Source organism: Ictalurus punctatus, chromosome 11 (assembly GCF_001660625.3).
Source record: "Ictalurus punctatus breed USDA103 chromosome 11, Coco_2.0, whole genome shotgun sequence".
Taxonomy (NCBI): Eukaryota; Metazoa; Chordata; class Actinopteri; order Siluriformes; family Ictaluridae; genus Ictalurus; species Ictalurus punctatus.
The window spans coordinates 13,670,483-13,692,684 of record NC_030426.2 but is presented as its reverse complement, the minus strand read 5'-3'; the positions used below and the strand labels follow the sequence as shown (position 1 = coordinate 13,692,684).

The 22,202-nt window shown below is 38.2% G+C and overlaps 2 protein-coding genes across 7 annotated transcripts in view; both read left to right on the top strand.

The window, feature by feature from the left end:
* The window catches only part of ptprfa (protein tyrosine phosphatase receptor type Fa), a 264,589-nt gene extending 259,316 nt beyond the window's left edge, over nucleotides 1–5,273 (top strand). For all 6 annotated transcript variants that reach the window (XM_053683707.1, XM_053683708.1, XM_053683706.1 and 3 more), the window contains 4 exons: nucleotides 1,177–1,302; nucleotides 2,341–2,495; nucleotides 2,610–2,745; nucleotides 3,056–5,273. In XM_053683707.1, the coding sequence (XP_053539682.1) occupies nucleotides 1,177–1,302; nucleotides 2,341–2,495; nucleotides 2,610–2,745; nucleotides 3,056–3,124 (486 nt within the window). In that variant the 3' untranslated portion in view covers nucleotides 3,125–5,273. The remainder of the gene's footprint in view (nucleotides 1–1,176; nucleotides 1,303–2,340; nucleotides 2,496–2,609; nucleotides 2,746–3,055) is intronic.
* A 4,801-nt stretch (nucleotides 5,274–10,074) lies between these two features.
* Nucleotides 10,075–22,202, top strand: part of kdm4aa (lysine (K)-specific demethylase 4A, genome duplicate a) — a 38,053-nt gene continuing 25,925 nt past the window's right edge. Inside the window, exons 1-8 of the mRNA XM_053683705.1 lie at nucleotides 10,075–10,228; nucleotides 11,765–11,909; nucleotides 12,488–12,663; nucleotides 13,408–13,522; nucleotides 13,907–14,100; nucleotides 15,090–15,139; nucleotides 15,792–15,895; nucleotides 17,617–17,754. Of these exons, the coding sequence (XP_053539680.1) occupies nucleotides 11,772–11,909; nucleotides 12,488–12,663; nucleotides 13,408–13,522; nucleotides 13,907–14,100; nucleotides 15,090–15,139; nucleotides 15,792–15,895; nucleotides 17,617–17,754 (915 nt within the window). The 5' untranslated portion in view covers nucleotides 10,075–10,228; nucleotides 11,765–11,771. The remainder of the gene's footprint in view (nucleotides 10,229–11,764; nucleotides 11,910–12,487; nucleotides 12,664–13,407; nucleotides 13,523–13,906; nucleotides 14,101–15,089; nucleotides 15,140–15,791; nucleotides 15,896–17,616; nucleotides 17,755–22,202) is intronic.

The following is a 22,202-nucleotide window of genomic DNA, read 5'->3' as shown; positions in this document are numbered from 1 at the left end:
ATATAGTAGGAGAAATACATGTATTTCTATATACTATATAGTCTGTAAGTACGCGTTTGGGACACAAACAGTCAACAGTCATCTATTTGCACATATAGCAGGACAAATAATTAACTGCACTTTCGTAAAATTAAAAAAGAAACGCCCAAAACTGTATACGGTACCATAGCGAAGAAGAACTGTATGTCAATACGTGAAATTCTGGAAGGAATGTCAGACGTCGTGGCGTGGGGACGTAATGATGTGTGCCGTTAATTTATCTATGTTAAATAACATGTAAAACGGGACTAAACACGACTCATGTAAACACCCTAATCACAATATTGTCTTGTTCAATAATTAGATTATTGCTGTCCATGTAAACGTAGTCAGAGTGTGCTGTTTTATGAAAATAATCAACAAGGTAAGTGTGATGCAAAATGTTCCTCAACGAAAGTTGTTGATTTTCCAATAATGTCATACCCTGAAGTGTTTTATTCATCTTATACCACAGCAATTGTCAAACACTAATGTTTTTTTATTATTGTTATTATTATTATTATTATTATTATTATTATTTATTCAGGAGTTGTCTGCTATTTGTAGTAAAAGTAGTGGAAGTTTTCATTTAATTCATGTGGAAGTATATTTGTTTCACAGACTTTATACATGTGCCTAAGTCTTTAGCATAGTGCCGTCATCATCGTAAGCTTTGAAATTGAATAAAAATCTAAAATAGCAAATGCCGTACCAAGTTTTTTTTTACTAGGCATTCCATATAATTCACCATTGTTTAACCGAATCAACAGAAATGTCACAAGCTAATAAAATGGATGTAAACATGGATCTGTAGCATTACAGAGATGTAGACATAGTAACTGTTAGCAAAGCAAAGTGGTTGGGCCTATGTGATGCGGTAAATATGTGGGATATGAGTTATTTTGACCATTCTGAGATAAATTCATGACACACACTATCTGCAGAGAAAGGACGATCGTTAGTGAAGATAACCAGCTTGCAGTAAATTCAAATAAGGAGCACCTACTTGAGACCGATGTATAGCAATTTTGATGCAGAGCTACATAGATACTTTATTGCTTTATTTAAAACCAAATCCAAATATCATGTCTTCAGCTAATACACACACACATATACCTGCACACTTACAATCTGTGTGTGATTGTGTTTGCCCTGCAGGAGAAGTGCCATCAGTACTGGCCAGCTGAGCGTTCTGCACGTTATCAGTACTTTGTGGTGGACCCCATGGCTGAATACAACATGCCACAGTACATCCTGCGAGAGTTCAAAGTCACTGACGCCAGGGTACAGCATTTCTTTTGTTATATTCATCACTCAACATATGTATTTATGAACTGGTGCTCCAGTAACCACAGAGCTGCCTTGATCCTAAATACCTACGTAGTTGGAAGAGTTTTAATAGGACCTTTGAAGACAGCACAAGAATAGGCATGTTTACTCAGTTTGAATCCCTACAGTGTTCATCAGTATTTTATCGTAGACAAAGTATTATGTCTCTACATTCAGTATAGCCATTTTAATGTTTATTGTTGTGGAGGTTCTGTACAGTAGAGTTTTATTAAATACACCAACTGTGTAGCTAGCTACATAAAATAAGCATTCTATTGTAGCTATTGGTTCAGGATTATATCAAATAGCTGACCTGGGACAATTGGTTAGCTAATATTAACTAGCTAATAATGCTTAATGGAGCAATTTTTTGACCGGTGTTCATAATGGAGTTCATATTGGAGTTCAGGTTACATATCATATTGGAGTTCAGGTTAGATATCATATTGGAGTTCAGTTTAGAGTTCATATTGGACTTCAGTTGAGTTAATGTTTTAGCTCAGATTAGAGATCATATTGGAGTTCAGATTAAAGTTCATATTATTTTTCATATTGCAGATCATATGAGAGTTCAGATTAGAATTCATACTGCAGCTCATTTTAGAGTTCATACTGCAATTCATATTAGATTTCAGATTAGAGTTCAGATTGGAGTTCATATTTAAAGTAATATTATAGTTCAGATTGGAGTTCAGATTGGAGTTCTTATTGGAGTTCAGATTAGACTTCAGATTGGTATTGAGATTAAAGGGTTTTATTGAACTGCAGATTAGACTTCACATTGCAGTTCCCATTGGAGTTGAGATTGGAGTTCAGATTCATTTTGCAGTTCTTCAAGAGGTTCTAAATGAGGTTTGATTTCGAGTTGTCATTAAAATCCTGATTGGGGCTCTGTTTGAGTGAGTTTTATGAGTGACATTCACAGGTTATGTGGGGGTTTACAGTCCAGTTAACATCTAGCATGTGTGTATAACTCTTCCCATTTTCTCTCAGGATGGCCAGTCCAGGACCATCCGGCAGTTCCAGTTCACTGATTGGCCAGAGCAGGGTGTGCCAAAGACGGGGGAGGGGTTTATCGACTTTATTGGCCAGGTGCACAAAACCAAGGAGCAGTTTGGCCAGGACGGACCAATTACTGTTCACTGCAGGTGTGTGTGTGTGTGTGTGTGTGTGTGTGTGTGTGTGTGTTTGTGTGTGTGTAGCTCTACAGTAGGTGTCTGTGTGAGTAAGTGAGTGTATTGACCAACACTTGCATTCTGCAGTGCCGGCGTGGGTCGTACAGGAGTGTTCATCACTCTGAGTATCGTTCTGGAGAGGATGAGATATGAGGGAGTGGTGGATCTGTTCCAAACCATCAAAACACTGCGCACTCAGAGGCCAGCCATGGTACAGACCGAGGTAAGGACAGTGAAATCCATGTTGCGTAAGTTCTAAGAAATATATCCCTGTGTTCAACTTCCTGACCCAGACACACAATGTGGGTCAACTCCAGAATTATTTCATGAAAATGAGCAGTTGGCATCGCCAATCAGGCTGAAACACAAGGAGCACTGAACAGTTTATTACACTAAACATTTATCTAAACACAATAACATTTCCATTTTTTTACGTTGTGCTTATTTGGTGAAGCCTCCGCTGATAAGAATACCAGCGCTGAACCTCTTCCTCTTAACATAGATCTGAAATATCTACGTGTGTGTGTTTGCAGGACCAGTATCAGCTGTGCTACCGAGCAGCTCTTGAGTACCTGGGCAGCTTTGATCACTATGCAACATAAGCGCTTATCTGAAAACCTCCGGAAAGCCCTGAAACACCCCTCAGGAGAGCAGGCAGACCATTCTGAGCTACAACACACACTCCACCGATTCAGTTTAGGGGGTCATAGAGAGTGAGAGAGAAAAAGAGAGAGAGAAAAAGAGAGAGAGAGAGGAGTGAGAGAGAAGAGAAAGTATAGGAAAATATGAATGGTAAGCAGGGTGCTTACAACTCCTTCTAGTCCTGCATCAATTCCTCTTTCCGAACACAAAAGTGCCGCTCTGGTGTCAATATTACTATAAATCATGTTATAGCGTAATAATATCTCTGAATCCTGCTGAGACTGAAAATCTTACTAATTTTACTTTTAATCATTGTTGTCATATTAATCATCATTACCATTATTATTATTATTATTATTATTGTTATTAATAATAATAATTATTATTATTATGACCGTACAATATACAACAAAAAATATGTAATTGTTGTCATTTATACTGGTATCTGTAATGGGTCTATTTTTATTCCTTTTTTTATCCTTTTTATTTTTTATATACATATTTTAAAATAATCATTTATTATTTGATGTTATTGTTATCACCATATGGTCTTCTATGTTTAGTACGCGGACGTGTATTTTAACACGACCGGAATACACTGAGCTGCTGATCATTTCTTTGTTAATATCATAATGTTGAGTTTAATGAGACTGCGATTAAACAGCGGAGGAGAGGAAGAACTTCTGTACACCTTTTCAACTTCTGGCACCTTTTTCGAACCAGTTATTCACAGTTGTTCAATATGATATTAAATGATGTGAATCCAGAGTCAGTGAACAGTGATACATGAGATCTGGGAATGAAACAGTGTATAAACTGCGGGTTTGCAGGGAGCTAGGCCAAAACGGATCAGACGTGTACCGTTCTATTCCTTAAAGGTCGGGTCAGCGATTTTTTAAAGTCAAAACACGTTTTGTAATATTTGTCGAAGCCCTTCTCACATCCAAGCAGCTGCCTATAAAATACTTTGAAGGGAATACTTTAGCAGATGGGTTGTATTTGTTTGAATTTTAAGTTTCACAACAGGTAGAGCTAGCTCGCTGTTAAAGATCCATTCACACAAAGTTGTGGCCAACAGAGCAGAAATGAAATCCAAAATCCAAAACATATAGGCAGGCAAAAAGTTCAAAGCACAACTGGTCATTAACATAAATATTCAAAGCAATGGCTCAAACATGATACAAGCAAGCAGAACAAACAAGGCTCTGAACTTGCACAGTTGTACAGAAAGGCAAGAATTCGCAATGAGTAAATGTCCATGAACTTTTTATATACGTATGCTAAAACCAGTAATCCGGGAGCGACTGTTAGAGGTCACTCTAGTATTCCAATGAGCACAAAACCTCCACTGGGTAGGGAATGTCCTTGTTTCCCTAACTTCTCCAAAAATCGACGACTATACCTTTAAAACCTTTACAGTTAAAAAATATCCAAGATAACAATGAGGCTTCTGAACAGAGCATCATAATTGAGATGATGTTTCTAGCCATGTGTAGGTCTAACATGATGTCTTCACTACATACAGAGCCATACACACACACACACACACACACACACACACACACACACACACACACACCGAATGCAGTCATACAAAACAAAAAAGTACAGCACAATTAATACACCACATAATAAACAAGATATTTTCAGAAAGACATGACGCTATGTTCCGTATGTCTTAGAGTGTGCAAAATATTAGCAGGGTAATACAATGTTTCATACTGTGCTGTTATCAGGATCATTTCAAGGTCGATTATAAGACACCGCATGGAACAGTCGGCTGAATCTACTGATCCTGAAGTCCCTACACATGGTATTTTCACATACCGTAATCATCATGTGATCATATGTCACTGTTGCTCAGAAGGACAATATCACAAGAAGAATAACCGGCTAGAGAAACTCGAGCGCTTCCCTTCTCTGAAGTCTAAAAGTGAGGTGGATTTAAACACACTGGACCACTCAACGTTTGCTTCGAGATGTGAGAGGCTTCGTTCGAGCCGTTGGACATGCCGTTTTTTTTCTATTTGTTAATAAACCAGAAGAGAAAGAGAGGAAATATGTTCCAAATACCTTGATGTTAATAAAGTTGAATAATTGGGTTTTGTATATTGTTGGTTGTGACTCTTCTTGTGCCTGGGTGGTGTAGTGTAAAATAACGCCTCGTGACCACTACAATGCAAACATACATACATATTCAATTCAGTTCAGTTCAGTTTTATTTGTATATCGCTTTTAACAATGGACATTATCCCACAGCAGCTTTACAGAAATATTTAAATTCAGGATATAGATTTTAAACGTATGAATTATCCCTAATGACCAAGCTAGAGGCAACGGTGGTGAGGAAAAACTCACTGAGATGCTATGAGGAAGAAACCTTGAGAGGAACCAGACTCAAAAGGGAACCCGTCATCTGGTGACAACAGATAAATAAATAAATCCCATTTATAAATGTGCTAATAGTACATGGTCAAATAGTGCAATTGTGTAACCAGGAAAATTCATTAAAGTTCCTCATGTTCCACAGGTGTGTGTGTGTGTGTGTGTGTGTGTGTGTGAGTGAATGTCTGCTCTAAAGCTTCCTTGAGAAAGCTTTTTACTGTCCAGTAGGATTACTGTGTGCCTTGTTCATTCTCCACCTCTAGGAATATGTCTTATTTTGGCTTCAGCCACAAAATTTAACATGCTCAACGGCTGTGTCTCAGAGTAAGTAAATACTATATGAAATATTTCAGAGAGAAATTGCTCAGACATGACACCCCAACATGTTTAAAGTCCCCATGAAATCAAAATGGAGGTTTTGTGACTTTTAGTATGAATGCTAGCCTTAAGGTTATCTATGATCTATCTATCCTAAGTGTGCTCTAAAACAATGACAAAATTCGCTTTTATAAGATATACGCGAATCTCTCTCTCTACCACCGATATGGATTAACAATTTTGATGACATCATTCTGCACTTCAGCCTCTCCATGAGATTTTTTTCATCCAATCAAATGCTCTCTAGAATCTGAGTTGTCCTGCCCCCAACAGTTGTAAGTTTCCTGGCTGTGAAGTAAGCTAAACACTATTGTCTATTTTAAAAAGGGGGAGGGGCCACTCAATATGTTCCGCCCTGACTTCCTGTTTCAGTTGAAATTGTCAACACGTTGAATAACGCTACAAGGTTCAAGCGACTTCACAGGGATTTTAATGAACGAGAATTTACTCTATATTTGCCAATCCGACTCTTGTTCCTTGATGAATAAACCAATCATAACCAAGAGTAGGCGGTTCCTCACCTTACGCTTCCTCATCGGATTGCTTGGCTGAGGAGTTGCCTAAAAACTAAAAAAGGTGTATGGAACTACTGGATTTTACAAAACAGACACGGAGCAAACAACAATTGTTTGAAAAACACATGAAACAGCAAGATTGACAGATTGAAGATACATGACAAATTTGTTTAACCACCAAGAAAGCACCCCAGAAAGAGAACAGCACCTCAGCCACTGTGATAAAAACATCGATCGTGATCCAGCCTTAAAGAATATGCAGCATGATACAATATTTTTGCCGGATCACTATAAGGACTCGTCTTCTGACGTTCCCTATGTTGGACAAATTTGAAATCTCCTGACATGTGTTCTGAATACGGTAATTTCATAACTCACGATTTTCAAGCTCTAAAAGTTTGAAAAACACAGCAGACAGAAGTGTTACTCTAAATGTGGAATGCTGCTTTTTTATTATGTCCTACTTTTTATATCATAAACCGGGATGGATGGGTGTGATAAGATCATTTAATATCGGCACATGCTAGAGAGGGATCATCATGTAATTAATTACTTACATTTTACATCACGAATTTGCCAGTACTATCCATCCCTCCATTTTCTATACCGCTTATCCTACACAGGGTCACGGGGGATCCTGCAGCCTGTCCCAGGGAGCTCAGAGTACAAAGAGGGACACCCTGGACAGGGTGCCAACCCAATACAGGGCACAATCACACACAATTTGGAAATGCCAATCAGCCTACAACACATGTTTTTGGATTGGGGAGGAAACTGGAGTACCCCAGAGGCAACCCCCAAAGCATGGGGAGAACATGCAAACTCTGTACACACAGAGCGGAGGTGCAAGGCAAACATGCTAACCACTAAGCCACTGGAGTTATGTCAAGACCCTTGAAATATAGGTGATTTAAGAAATATAGTGTGATTTTCAGGGACAGGATTTTGGATGAGACAGACCTCCATTATTTGGGATCTACTTTAGCCTTGTAACTTGAAACCAAAGAAACAAGCAGCAGACAGCACTCATGTCATAGACGACTGATTACATTCGCTAACGATGCACCCTGGGGGGTCATTTTCAGAATTTTCAGAATCTGAAGACTGTTTAGAGAAATGTTCCTTTTCCAACACACACGTTTTAATCACCTCTGGCTTTGAATCATTTCTTCAGTTCTTCAAATCATTTAACACACAAAGCCCTGAGCACAACATAGCTTACCCACTGAGCAGCAGTAATAAAACACTAAAATTAACCCTTTTATTAGTTACCAAAGTTGTATCACAGCGCTGTTAAATTCTGTGATGGGGTCAGAATGTGCTGATTAATGTTCTATAACAGCATCTCTGACATTAGTGCCGGTTACAAGGTAAATCACAGCTTTATATTCATTTGCTCATTCTATTATGTTATTGTTTCTATAGTAACAGCGACTTCACAGAGACTTGCATAATGGACAATATACATTAAGGCTAATAAATGGATTTTTGAAATGCAATATTGAATTATTTAAATTATTTATTTCATATCTATGAAAGAAGTCTTGGATGTCAGCGCTTTGTAAAGGTCAGTAAGTTTTCCACCACAGAAGTCAGAGGACAGGAACTCTAGGACAGAGGACTTTTTTTTATTTTTACATGACATGTCAAGCTGTGTTTTTCTGTTTTTTCTTTTGTTTAGTTGTTTTGGGTTTTTTTTTGTCTTATTATCTTCAAGAGAGAGAAAAAAGAGATGTTGGAATGATTGTTTACACCTGCTATAATGGAAGTGATAACAGGAACTAACTTGGATAGTCTCATGGATATATCACAACATTAAATGGAACTATAAATTGTTAAAAAGCATGTGTTGTACATGACTAAATTAATAACTGTAATTGTTAGCAAATCACTGTGGTATAAGAGGAATAAAGTATTATACTATTATAGGAAAATAATCTGTGTTTTGAGTTGGGCTGCATTACACCACCCCATTATGGATTATTTTCCTATAACAGCATGCCATGTTATGCTTTATAACATTACACAAACTTGCAGTAGGTGAACGAACGAGGATCTGTAAGAAGAGAAAGAGGGCGGAACAGTGCATTTGAAAAGTGTGTAGCATTAAGACAAGACTTATGTGTTGTTGTTGTTGTTGTTGTTGTTGTTGTGTTGTTCATAGCATAATCCGCTATACACAAATGTACATAATGTACACAAATGTACATACATAAAAATGACTGATGGTTATTTTTACATTATTGTAGCATTGAAGCCTACTTTATTCACAAATGTAAAAATGTTGTTTTTTTTTTTTTTCAAATTACAATTGTGTCCTCATTTGTGAGCACGTTCTCAAAACTAGCCGGCACCCAGACCTTTTCTTTGTGAATTGGACACGGCAGTTTAAATCAATCGTAACACTATAACTTTCCTCTTGAAAACTAGCCGTTTTTAAACGATGTGTTGAGTCAGTGAAACAGTGACTAAAGCCGGGTGCACACTGTGTGATTTTTAATAGTCGTTTGCGACTGTTGCTTGTCAGACTGTACGAACAAGATCCATGCTGTAAGCCGTGTCACACTGTGTGATCTCAGTTGTCATTAATGCCGGACTGTATGACAATCAAGACGTGAAAAACGGACGCATGGAGAAGGAGAAGCCACGCTAAAGGACTGTGCGTCAAATCTTCTGACACTGGCAGAATTTAATCAGAGGAAAAATTTGATCGCAACGGCCAGGGAACTGTCGGGGAACACGTCAAACTATCGGTCAAAGACTACAGGTTATGGCCTAGGATTATAGGACTCTTTTAGGATTCTCAAAATTAGTCTCAGACGACCAAATCGTGGCCAAAATCGTAGAGTGTGAACCTGGCTGGACTCACAAAATCTAAAAAAAAAAAAAAAAAAAAACTCACTGATGCCACCTACTGATGTAATGATGTGACTTACGGAAAGGGTCACTGAACCAATCTTTTTGGTGAACGGAATCAAAAGATTCGAGTCACTGGGATGAATCGAGATAACCACTGCTATTTATTTATTTTATTTTATTTTATTTATTACAGTTTAAACATCGTAGGCAAGCTAATATAAGTGAGGATTTTTACATATATCACATCATTTCAAAAAGTGCAAGATGAAATAATAATAATAATACTAATAATAGGGGGATAATAATTGGGGGCAATGGTAGCTTGGTGGTTAAGGCTCTGGGTTACTGTTTGGAAGGTCGGGGGTTCCAGCGCTGCCAAGCCCTTGAGCAAGGCCCTTAACCCTCTCTGCTCCAGGGACACTGCATCATGGCTGACCCCGCACTCTGACCCCAACTTCCTAACATGCTGGGAAATGTGATTCATTATAATAATAATAATACACAACAAACTATTTTCTCCACAGTTACAGTGGGCCCTTGAAGAAAGCCTCTAATCTTCTTCTGTTCAGCTCATTGCACCTTGATACTTTGTTCCTCTTTGTAAAATAATTTGGATAAAACTGTATGATGAATAATAATAAATACAGATGTAATCGGACCCGGGTCGTTTTTCCTGACCAATCACACAGCAGAGGGTTTGCTGTGGGCGTGTTCACGCCGGAGACGCTGTGGAGAAGAAGCACAACATTGCGATGGGAAAGCATGGGGGAACGCCTTCTTCCATCTTTGTAAACAACTCCACAGTGCGCGTGCGCGTTCGTGTGTCACAATAATGGAGGACAATCTTTTCCAACCGTTGTGAACCCAACCACCGTGTTCATTTGGAGAATTTGGTTAAAGCAACGTGCAGCTAAGTGTCGAAAACACGTAAGTGCATGTACATTTTTCCCTTTTGAGAAAGTTTAGTTTTTCCACAGACGTGCAAGAGCTATCGCAAATATGGACACTGCACTGTTTTGCTAGCTAGCTAGCCTAACTAGCATTGCAGTAGTACTGTTTTCTGTCGCAAATGTTAAGTGTATGAGGTAAAAAAAAAAAAACTCTGTTACAAGTTGTTTAAGCGTTCCTACGGAACACTGAAGTATGCTAAAGTAACTTAACTTATCAGTTACTAGTTAATTTGTTTCTCGGAACTTAAAGTTTGTTGTTGAAGTCAGTCAGCTAACCATGATGAATTTATCCGGGAATTAAACTTGGATTTGAAGGACTTGAAATTGGACCAATCAGAGGCGGAGAATTGTAGCGTTAACCGGAATTTTGTCCTATCATGAGCAAAGGGAGGGGCTTATTGGGTCTGCGATGGCGCTGTTAGCACGCATGCTAGCTACTTTCCTTGACAGTTAAATGACACCATTTGTTAATGGCTGGAATTTAACGGAGCACTTCATTAATGTATTCATTAACACAATTATTCCGTTCCTCGTCGTTTGTTTGTGTAATTAATTTGATTTTTGAAGACTTTCGACTTACGTCACTTAATTGAGTTCATAATAGTATAAGCAGATAACCCATGTTTAAACATGTCATAAACATATATGATGTTTAATAATAATTCCAACTCAAGTGCAGTAAGGGAGTGCATGTTAATGCAAAATTAAAAAAGTTATTCTTTTATTATTGTTAATATTTCTTACTAAATTGTTAGTGTTATAATGTTGTAGTTACTACTGTAGTAGGACATTCTCCTTTAACTCTTAGCATAGGTGCTATTGCTACAGTGTGAAAATCAAATTGTAGTCATTTAACGTTCATAGTCCCTTAGTAAATATTGTAATTACACCCTACTGTGTAATAAAGTTGTATTTGTAATTTTTGGAAATAAATTAGTTATTTACTTTAACAGCCACAACAATTCTGTTCGATGTTTGTATTAGAGGTGGACCGATAGTGGATTTTACCAATACTGATAACTAAGTTAGGCAGAACCTGTCGATAACCGATTAATCACCCAAAAGTTTTTAAAATTGATACTGAATGAAAACATAACACTCAAAGTAAAATATTGCTGAACTTTATTACAAAAATAAACAGTACTGTCAGTACCATGCAAATGTACTGTACTTTTTTAATGAAATATCAATCTTAATAATTATTATAGCAAATAACAGATACACATCCCAAACTGAACTAAAAATGAACACTCCAAATAACAAGAAAAAAAATTGAGACATCCAAAATGAATCAGAAAACACTTCAAAAATTTGTATTTTGCCTCTAGACGCTGCTCTCCTACTGTATAAGGACAACAACCGGGAAAAATATTGGTGTGGACAGTTCCAACCGGTCTTTATTGGTGCCTATCAATCGGCAAAACCGATCAGTCGGCTGACCTGTACTTTGTACTTGTCAATACATGATTGATCGATTTTCTGTTCTGATTTAAAACTTTCTTTGCACTCTCAGGAGCATTATGGCCTCCGACTCAGTAGCTCAGGCTCCTGGGTCGAGGATCATGACCTTCCACCCGACCAAGGAGGAATTCAAAGACTTCAGCCGCTACATTGCTTATATGGAGTCAAAGGGCGCTCACTTAGCTGGCATGGCGAAGGTTAGTACTGCTCCAAGCTCTAAAGACACCATGCACTTTTCTCACAGCCATGTTTCCCAACCCCGGAGACCCTGAACCCAAACACACCCTGTGACATTAACACTCTTGAAAGACCTTTACATGCTGCCTGCATAATTTGCGGACAGTGAAAATTTTAAACGAACACGTTATCCATTGGCACATGGAGTCCAAGAAAGTTGCTATTTAAAATATAGCCAAGTTTGATCCTGCAGATTACCTGACTATGAACATGCACTTTCAGCTCACGGTTACATGATCTTTAGATAAAAAGGCTGCTGACAGGCTTGTAGTCATACATCGATGTTAATAGCCAGCATGCCCTGTAGCCTGCGTTACTAAATGCTGTTTAAAATAAATTCGGTTTATGCAATATTTATTGTTTAAAATCTAATATTGGTCTTTAAGGATAAAGACACTGCTTCATGACCCCAAGACCCTTAAACATGTAGTACGTTTTCAAACACAGTATCATTGTAACAAATTAGTTATGGTAAAAAAACAACATTAAATAGAATCAACATTGTGAATATGCAGACAGATTGTTGTTTCTGCCACAGGTTGTGCCTCCTAAGGACTGGAAGCCCCGCTGCACATATGATGACATTGATGACCTGGTCATTCCTGCTCCTATTCAACAAGTGGTGACGGGTCAGTCCGGGCTTTTCACACAGTACAACATCCAGAAGAAGCCCATGACTGTCCGCGAGTTCCGCAAGGTCGCTAACACAGACAGGTGAAAAATTTCAGGCACGCAGTCATTATTTATCTCGGACATTTCAATCACGCAGTCATTATTTATCTCGGACATTTCAATCACGCAGTCATTATTTATCTCGGACATTTCAATCACGCAGTCATTATTTATCTCGGACATTTCAATCACGCAGTCATTATTTATCTCGGACATTTCAATCACGCAGTCATTATTTATCTCGGACCTTTCAGGCACGCAGTCATTATTTATCTCGGACATTTCTGACACGCAGTCATTATTTATCTCGGACGTTTCAGGCACGCAGTCAATATTTATCTCTTACGTTTCAGGCACGCAGTCATTATTTATCTCGGACGTTTCTGACACGCAGTCATTGTTTATCTCGGACGTTTCAGGCACGCAGTCATTGTTTATCTCGGACATTTCTGACACGCAGTCATTATTTATCTCGGACATTTCAGGCACGCAGTCAATATTTATCTCGGACGTTTCAATCACGTAGTCATTATTTATCTCAGACGTTTCAATCATACAGTCATTATTTATCTCGCACATTTCAATCACGCAGTCATTATTTATCTCGGACATTTCAGGCACGCAGTCATTATTTATCTTAGATAAATAATGGTGGTTATTTGTTATTATAATCACCCAAGGGTTATTTATCACAATTCTGATGCCATCTCTAATTCACATTCCAGTTTATCTTCTTTAAGAGTCTTCTTTCCTCCAGTCAGCTGTTCACTGACCATTTTGTCACAGGTTCTGCAACCCCCGGTATGTAGATTTTGATGAGCTGGAGAGGAAGTACTGGAAGAATCTCACATTTAATCCCCCACTCTATGGAGCGGATGTCAACGGAACTCTCTACGATCCAGTGAGTAACCATTCTTTATGCTGTTATACCAGTTTTTCACAGACTGTCACAGGCATGTGTTCCTCTAAGTGTAAACTTTAGAGTAAAAATAAGACAGTTCCTTAGTAATATTTTATGACTTAGTGGTTCTTTCAAATGTTAAAAGTAAACACAGTCTGACTTAAAATATTTTTTAGAAAATATTGAGCATGGCACTTATGCAGACTGGGTTATCAGTCTGCGTAAGTATAGAGTGTGGGTCAATGAAAAACATCATCTAATATAATATAATGTTTAATAAATTGTGGATGCAGATATAACAATTGGAATATGGTTCATGATGCACAGACTCCCTACTGGCTGTGCCTCGTGCATGTGTATGAGTCACTGTACATTTCTTTGCAGGACGTAAACGAGTGGAACATCGGGCATCTGAACACTATTCTGGACACAGTGGAGAGAGAGAGTGGCATCAAGATTAAAGGGGTGAACACACCGTATCTGTACTTCGGGATGTGGAAGAGCACGTTTGCCTGGCACACTGAGGACATGGATCTCTACAGTATCAACTATCTGCACTTTGGAGAACCCAAGTCCTGGTAGAGCCCTAATTTAGTCACATCCATTAGTCTGAGTACACTAACGTGACGTGTTCTTAACAAGAACATTTTCCAACAAGACATATTTCTTCACAAATACAAGCACAGAACAGTGTTTTTTGTTGCCTGAAAGCAGTATTGATGAGAGCATAACACATTGGTCCCTACAGGATTTTGTGATTTTTTTGATCGCAGAAGTTAACACAAAATCAAGCAAACGCTGCAATATTAATAGGAGCTTGCAGTTTTTCAAAATTACCTCAGATTTGGAGAAGACGCATTATGTGACAACATCAAAATCCTGCACAGATTGACACATGCTGACTGACTTCTCAATTCTGTGTGAACAGGACGTTCAGAGGATTTTCATAATTTCTTATTTCTATACTTTCTTAAGGATTTCTTTAAAAAAAAAACCCCACAGTAATTAATTTCTCATTTCATCAATGTTAAAGGACTCTAAACCCCTTATTATTGACAGTGAGTGCATTCGTATGTAACATGCAACTAAATAATAGGAAAAAAAATAAATTAGATAAGAGAAAAATTTTTATCAACACCCTTACCTGTATTTAAAGTAGTCTGATAGCAGGAAAACTCTGGCTCTGCTTGTGCCTTTCTTTTAGTAGTGCTGCCTTTAGTAAAGAAGTGATCTATAAGACAACCTGAACTTTTTGTCTTTCTTTTTTCCTTTTTTATTTTTTTACAACATTGTTAGCTTCTGCCCTTGGTCAGTAAAGCACAATGACTTTGACTTGAGAGAAATATTTGACATTTTATCAAATATTGAATGCTCTTGAATTCTGCTTAGTCTGTTAAACAGCCGAGTCGGTTTTACTGTGATAGAACAGAATAGTAATCACAATCCTATACCTCCGTTAAGAGGATGTGCTCAAATTACTGAAGTTCCTAGAGCTTTTTAAGTGTTGTATTTAAAGAGGCAAATAGATATCTACTGACTAAGTAACTAAGTGTGTTCACCTGTGCAGGTACGTTGTGCCGCCAGAACATGGGAAGCGATTAGAACGTCTCGCTAAAGGTAGGAATAAGTCTGCTTTTTTTGTTGTGTACAGATGGAGCAGATGTTTGTTCTCTTCTCTCTCTCTCTCTCTCTCTCTCTTTCTCATTAGAATCGATTCACTATTAAAGGAACATTTCTACAATAAAACCAAAAAAATCCCAAATGCAGTCAATTAGCCAATATATGGTTTATCAGTTTGCTTCTTTAATGTTGTACTGGAGCTACAGGACTAATCTCCATTGGAAAACTTTTAGCCTCACCATTTCTGAATCTGCTGTTTGTCTGAAGATGATTTTGGTGTACCGTTATAGGTTTTTAACATAATTTCAGACATTTTATAGATAAGTGGTTTTCATATAGTGGAAAAAAGCACATGAATAAGTGTACTTGAGAGAGTGAAGAACTCTGTTGCAGTTGTGATGTGATGATTTAGGCATACAGTTTGAACAGACTGTCTGTTTTAATCTCTCATTCCTTGTTAGTATCATAGCTCCAAGGCAAAACTAAAGAAGCAAGCCCGGGACACCAAGTCTTTGAGCTAAAGAAAACAATGACTGCATTTGAATATTTTGGTGTACTTTTCCTATGAGTCCCAGGATTCCACTTGTTCTGTCTGGCAGTTGTGAGACTGTTTGGGCATACTGATTGTTTATCTGATTGTGCTTTGCAGGCTTTTTTCCTGGAAGTGCACAAAGCTGTGAAGCCTTCTTGCGACACAAAATGACTTTGATTTCCCCATCAATACTAAGAAAGTATGGCATCCCTCTTGAGAAGGTTGGTTTGTGTTTTGCATACAGCTGCTTTAATTAACTCTAAAACTCTCAGTTACTACTGGCAACTAATGGCTTTTTAAAAAAAAATTTATACCCCTCAAACATTTCCGGATTTGACAACACATTTTAATTGAAGAAACACCGCTGGAAATGCTAACTCTAAACTTTCAGTGTAGTTCACATTCGATTTGTCTAAGCAATGGCTTGTTTGTTTGTTTGGTTTTTTTTTATAGAAAAGTCATAATTGCAGACACGAACATCACTCATTCATGCACTGAAAGGAAGAAAGGGAAGAAAGTGGCTGGAGCTGCTTTTATGTAAATAATTCCAATTTGAATGAGTTTTTTTGTTAACGTCTGTTCTCGAGTGAAGATAGACAGCCAAAGAACAAAAAAAGCAGACAAGGGGAATTATTTACATAAATGCATGAATGTATTTACATATATTTTATATTTGCATTTTGCTAATTCAAATGAGATAATGTCACAAAAGGCACCAAAAAATCAGCTGGCAATAGGGTCTGTTCAATTAATATTAAAATTTTTAGTTTTCATAAATTGTGTGACGTGCATGGTTAGCACGTTTGCCTCACACCTAGGGTTGGGGGTTCGAATCCCACCTCCGCCGTGCACAGACTTTGCATGTTCACCCTGAAGCACGCATGTCTTTGGACTTGCTGAGGAAACCCCAGAAGTACAGGGCTGGTTGGCATTTCCAGATTGTGCGTAGTGTGTGAATGTGTGTACGATTGTGCCCTGCCTCTTTCCCAGAGTTCCCTGGGATAGGCTCTAGGCTCCCCCCGCGATCCTGTGTAGTAGCAGTACAGAAAATGGGTGGATGGATGGAGGATGGACGGACATGTGATGTGCAGTGAAAGAAGTTTTGTGGGGTTTTTTCCCTTTGTTGTTTCGTTGCTGGTAGCTACATTGTTCAGTCAACTGATGTTTGTGGTATGCAAAATGATTCCATGTATTTGGGGTGAAAAGTAAAATGAGAAGAGAAAACGTTTGTGAATATATAATCAGAAATAGCTCTTATGACTTCAAAAAGTTCGTGACATTAATGCATCCCCCATCTATCAGAGAACTCTTTGATTTGTATTTTGTGGAACATGGAGTGCGTTAAATATGTTTGATGTTGCAACGACCCAAGGAAATGAAATCAGCAAACTAGCAACTAAAAACTATATTAACATGACTAGCTTACAGAGATAACTCTATATTTGAATAGGATTAAACCATTCCAATTCTCCCTACTTCTGCCATGGTTTTTAGTGCTGCTTAAGTAGAATAGCAGGCTGAAAGTATGTGAGAGAGGGATGTCAATCACTCCTGCTCAGTACAGTGTGCAGAGATACTGCATCATGAAGAAAAGAACATTAGATTTAGTAGTTAGCTACAACAAAATAAGTGATTGTAAAAATAGCTTGTTTGCTAATTGCCTAATTAGCGTCCAAGATTGATTTTGATTGCATTTGATTCACCGCGTAGACTCAAAACACTTGACCTGTATGTTCGAGATAATGCAACTAAATACTATGTAGGAATGTAACTTTTTGTGAACGCACTCACTGGTAGCTGCCATGTATTAATCCTGAGGTATGCTTCATACAGAATAACTCTGTATTAATGTTTGAAAATAAAGTAATGCGATTCAGGTTAAGGAAAATTAATTCTAGTGTTTGAGACACAAGTCTAAAGTCTTATCTCTTGTTTCTGTCAGGTTGCACAGGAAGCAGGTCAGTTTATTGTGACCTTCCCCTACGCCTATCACGCTGGGTTCAATCATGGATTCAACTGTGCAGAGTCTACAAACTTCGCCACTCAGCGCTGGATCGACTATGGAAAGCAGGCAGCATTAGTAAGTGTGAGGATATGCTGATATTAAACCTTCATACCATGACCAGACCAAGGTCATCATGCAACTTATTTGCTTGGGCCTCCAATCAATCCTTAGCAACTGTTGCTTTCTGCAGTTGCATTGGTAAAGCTTTCAGCAATTAGTGAAGAGGTTTACATTTTATCAATTTAGTACAACCCCAATTCCAAAAAAGTTGGGATGCTGTGTAAAATGTAAATAAAATCAGAATGCACTGATTTGCAAATCTCATAAACCCAGATGATATTCACAATAGAACATAGAAAACATATCAAACGTTAAACTGAGGAACTGTACTATTTTAAGGAAAAAAATAAGGCAATTTTGAATTTGATGGCCGCAAAATGTCTCAGAAAAGTTGGGACGGGGCAACAAATGGATGGAAAAGTAAGTGTTACTAAAAAAAAACAACTGGAGGAATATTTTACAACTAATTGGGTTAATTGGCAACAGGTCAGTAACATGATTGATATAAAAAGAGCATCTTAGAGAGGCAGTGTCTCTAAGAAGTAAAGATGGGATGGAATCTGGATGGAAGTATATGTTGCTCTAAAACCTGTATATACCTTTCAGCATTGATGGTGCCTTTCCAGATGTGCAAGCTGCCCATTCCATAGGCACTAATGCACCCCATACCATCAGAGATGCAGGCTTTTGAACTGAGTGCTGATAAACAGCCAGATGGTCCCTCTCCTCTTTAGTCCCCTCTTTAGTTTAGAGGACACAGCGTCCGTGGTTTCATTACATTACATTACATTACAGCATTTGGCACACGCCTTTATCCAGAGCGACTTGGTTATCTCATTTATACGACTGAGCAGATGAGGGTTAAGGACCTTGCTCAAGGGCCCAATAGTGGCAGTTTAGCAGTGCTGGGATTTGAACTCACGACCTTCCGATCAGAAGTCCAAGGTCTTAACTGCTGAGCTTCCACTTCCCTGTTTCCAATAAGAATTTCACATTTTGATTCATCTGACACGCAGAACAGTTTTCCACTTTGCCTCAGTCCATTTTAAATGAGCTTTGGCCCAGAGAAGACAGCAGCGTTTCTGGATCATGCTCACATATGGCTTCTTCTTTGCATTATAGAGCTTTAACCAGCATTTATGGATGGCACGGTGAACTGTGTTCATAGACGATGAGTTCTGGATGTGTTTATGAGCCCATGCTGTGATTTCCATTACAGAATCATGTCTGTTTTAATGCTGTGCTGCCTATGGGCCCGAAGATCACAGGGATGCAATATTGATACCCTCGTCCTTAACGCACAGAGATTTCTCCAGTTTCTCGCAGTCTTTTGATGTTATTATGTACCGAAGATTATGAGATATTCATAGTCTTCTCAATTTTACATTGAGGAATATTATTCTGAAACACATTGTTCCACAAATTGTAGATGCAGTTTTTCGACGGATTGGTGAACCTCTAACCTCTAATATTTACTTCTGAGAGACTCTGCCTCTTTAAGATACTCTTTTTATACCGAATTATGTTACTGACCTGTTGCCAATTAACCTCCAGCTGTTTCTTTTTAGTAACACGTACTTTTCCAGCATTTTGTTGTCCCCATCCCAACTTTTGAGAATTGTTTCAGCCATCAAATTCAAAATTAGCTTATTTCTTTCTTAAAATGGTACATTTACTCAGTTTTAACATTTGATATGTTTTCCATGTTTTATTGTGAATAACACTGCATTCTGTTTATATTTACATTTACTTACAGTTTTACACAGCATCCCAACATTTTTGGAATTGGGGTTGTAGTTTATAACTTGAGGAATTTGCCCAACTGCTGATTCTGAAGGCTGGACAAGTCATTAATCAGTCTGTCTAAGTGTAGTTTAACAAGGTTTTTAAATTCTGTGAGAAATTGAGGACAGAGATATGTGAGACTGTTGAATATTTAGAGCAGACATGCTTGTGTCTTCAACGTAAATTTACTTGTGACTCATACTGAACAAAAAACCTAAGCTAGACCACAGTAGACTACACTAGACACAGGGATACAGATTGGCCCAAAGCTGCTTAAGGACAATAATAAAAATTCCTAAAATAGAGTTAATAAAAAAGAAACTTTGACAGGAACCAAAACTCTGCAGGGGAAATCCATCCCCCTCTGACTAAAACTATGAGCCAAGAGTCATTTTATATCAAACAGTTCATAAGGAATATAAGTTAATGTTAATGATGAGGAGATCAATATATCAGTTATAGCTATAAATTACTTCAACCACTTAATCTCCCAGGGTCAGAATTGAATTCCACACTCTCAAAATGACTTGCACTTCATAACAGTTTTATTGTAGTTACTGTAGAATTCAAAGGAGATAAGTTAATAGTCGAATGGGTTAACCGTGCAGCATTACAGTCAACATAAGACGTAATAGAGAGAGCAGTGGGCTGTGAATTCAGTGATGTGCCTTCAATAGCCTGTGATCTTTACTTAGATACAAACACATCCTTTTTAAACAAGGATAGTTTTTATAGCAAAGCATAAAGTGGTAAATATATCTCAATAGCTAGCTAACTAGCTACTCTGCCTGTCAGGTCATGTTGCTTAGCTTGGTAATTGTAGTCATGGGAGTGGCATTTGCTAAGCCTCATACAGAATATAATAATCAGGGGTGAACATAGGCCCAGTCCTATGTTTTATTTCTCTGGGAAAACCTAACTGACAAAACAAAATAAAACAGTAACTAACTTAACATAATACTTTATGGTGACCTAACAAGCTAGTTAAGTCCATTAATACAGAATAAGGGAAGCAAACGAGATTATGAATTTCCTGGAAAGGGGTGACCATAGTTATTGTAGCCATAGATATTATTCTCTCCTGATAAAGTCTTTGATGTAGCACATTGTTTTAGAGACAGAAAGTCACCATGTCATCAGTGAACCTTGTCGTCATGTGCTCTCTTTGCATCACACGTAAAAATATTGTTTGAATCTGGCTAGCATCCTTATTTTTAATCATTTGATTAAATACATACAGTGGTGCTTGAAAGTTTGTGAACCATTTCGAATGGTCTTGACCACCAGTGGTGGCTTGACGGTTAAGGCTCTGGGTTACTGATTGGAAGGTTTGGGATTCAAGCCCCAACACTGCCAGGCTGCCCCTGTTGGGCCCTTGAGCAACCCTCTCTGCTCCAGGGGCGCTGTATCATGGCTGACCCTGCGCTCTGACCCCAACCTCCTAACATGCTGGGATATGCAAAGAAAAAATTATTTCACTGTGCTGTAATGTATATGTGGCCAATAAAGACTCATTATAAAACATCATCAGATTTTCACAGTAAAAGTCCTAAAAGTAGGTAATGAGAACCCAATTAAACAAATGAGACAATTGGTCGTTTATTTATTGAGGAAAATAATCCAATGTTTCATATCTGTTTGTGGCAAAACTATGTGAATGTTTGCTTTCAGTTTCTGGTGTGACCCCCTTGTGCAACAATAACTGCAACTAAACATTTCTTGTAACTGTTGATCAGTCCTGCACATCGGCTTGGAGGAATTGTAGCCCGTTCCTCAGTACAGAACAGCTTCAACTCTGGGATGTTGGTGGGTTTCATCACATGAACTATGCTTCAGATCCTTCCACAACATTTCTATTGGATTAAGGTCAGGACTTTGTCTTGGCCATTCCAAAACATTAAATTTATTCTTCTTTAACCATTCTTTGGTAGAACGACTTGCTGCATGACCCACTTTCTCTTGAGATTCAGTTCATGGACAGATATCCTGACATTTTCCTTTACACTTTACTGGTATAATTCAGAATTCGTTATTCTGTCAATGATGGCAAGTCGTCCTGGCCCAGATACAGCAAAACAGGCCTAAACCATGATACTACCACCATGTTTCACAGATGGGATAAGGTTCTTATGCTGGAAAGCAGTGTTTTCCTTTCTCCAAATATAACCCTTCTCATTTAATCTAAAAATTCTATTTTGGTCTCATCCGTCCACAAAACATTTTTCCAATAGCCTTCTAGCTTGTCCATTTGAACTTTAGCAAACTGCAGACAAGCAGCAATGTTCTTTTTGGGGAGCAGTGGTTTTCTCCTTGCAACCCTGCCATGCACACCATTGTTGTTCTGCTGATGGTGGATTCATGAGCATTATTATTAGCCAGTGAGAGACCTTTAGTTGCTTAGAAGTTACTCTGGGGTCCTCTGTGACCACGTTGACTATTACACATCTTGCTCTTGGAGTGATCTTTGTTGGTGGACCACTCCTGGGGAGGGTAACAATGGTCTTAAATTTCCTCCATTTGTACACAATCTGTCTGACTGTGGATTGGTGGAGTCCAAACTCTTTAGAGATGGTTTTGTAACCTTTTCGAGCCTGATGAGAATCAACAACTCTTTCTGAAGTCCTCAAAAAGCTCCTTTGTTCATGCCATGATACACTTCCACAAACATGCGTTGTGAA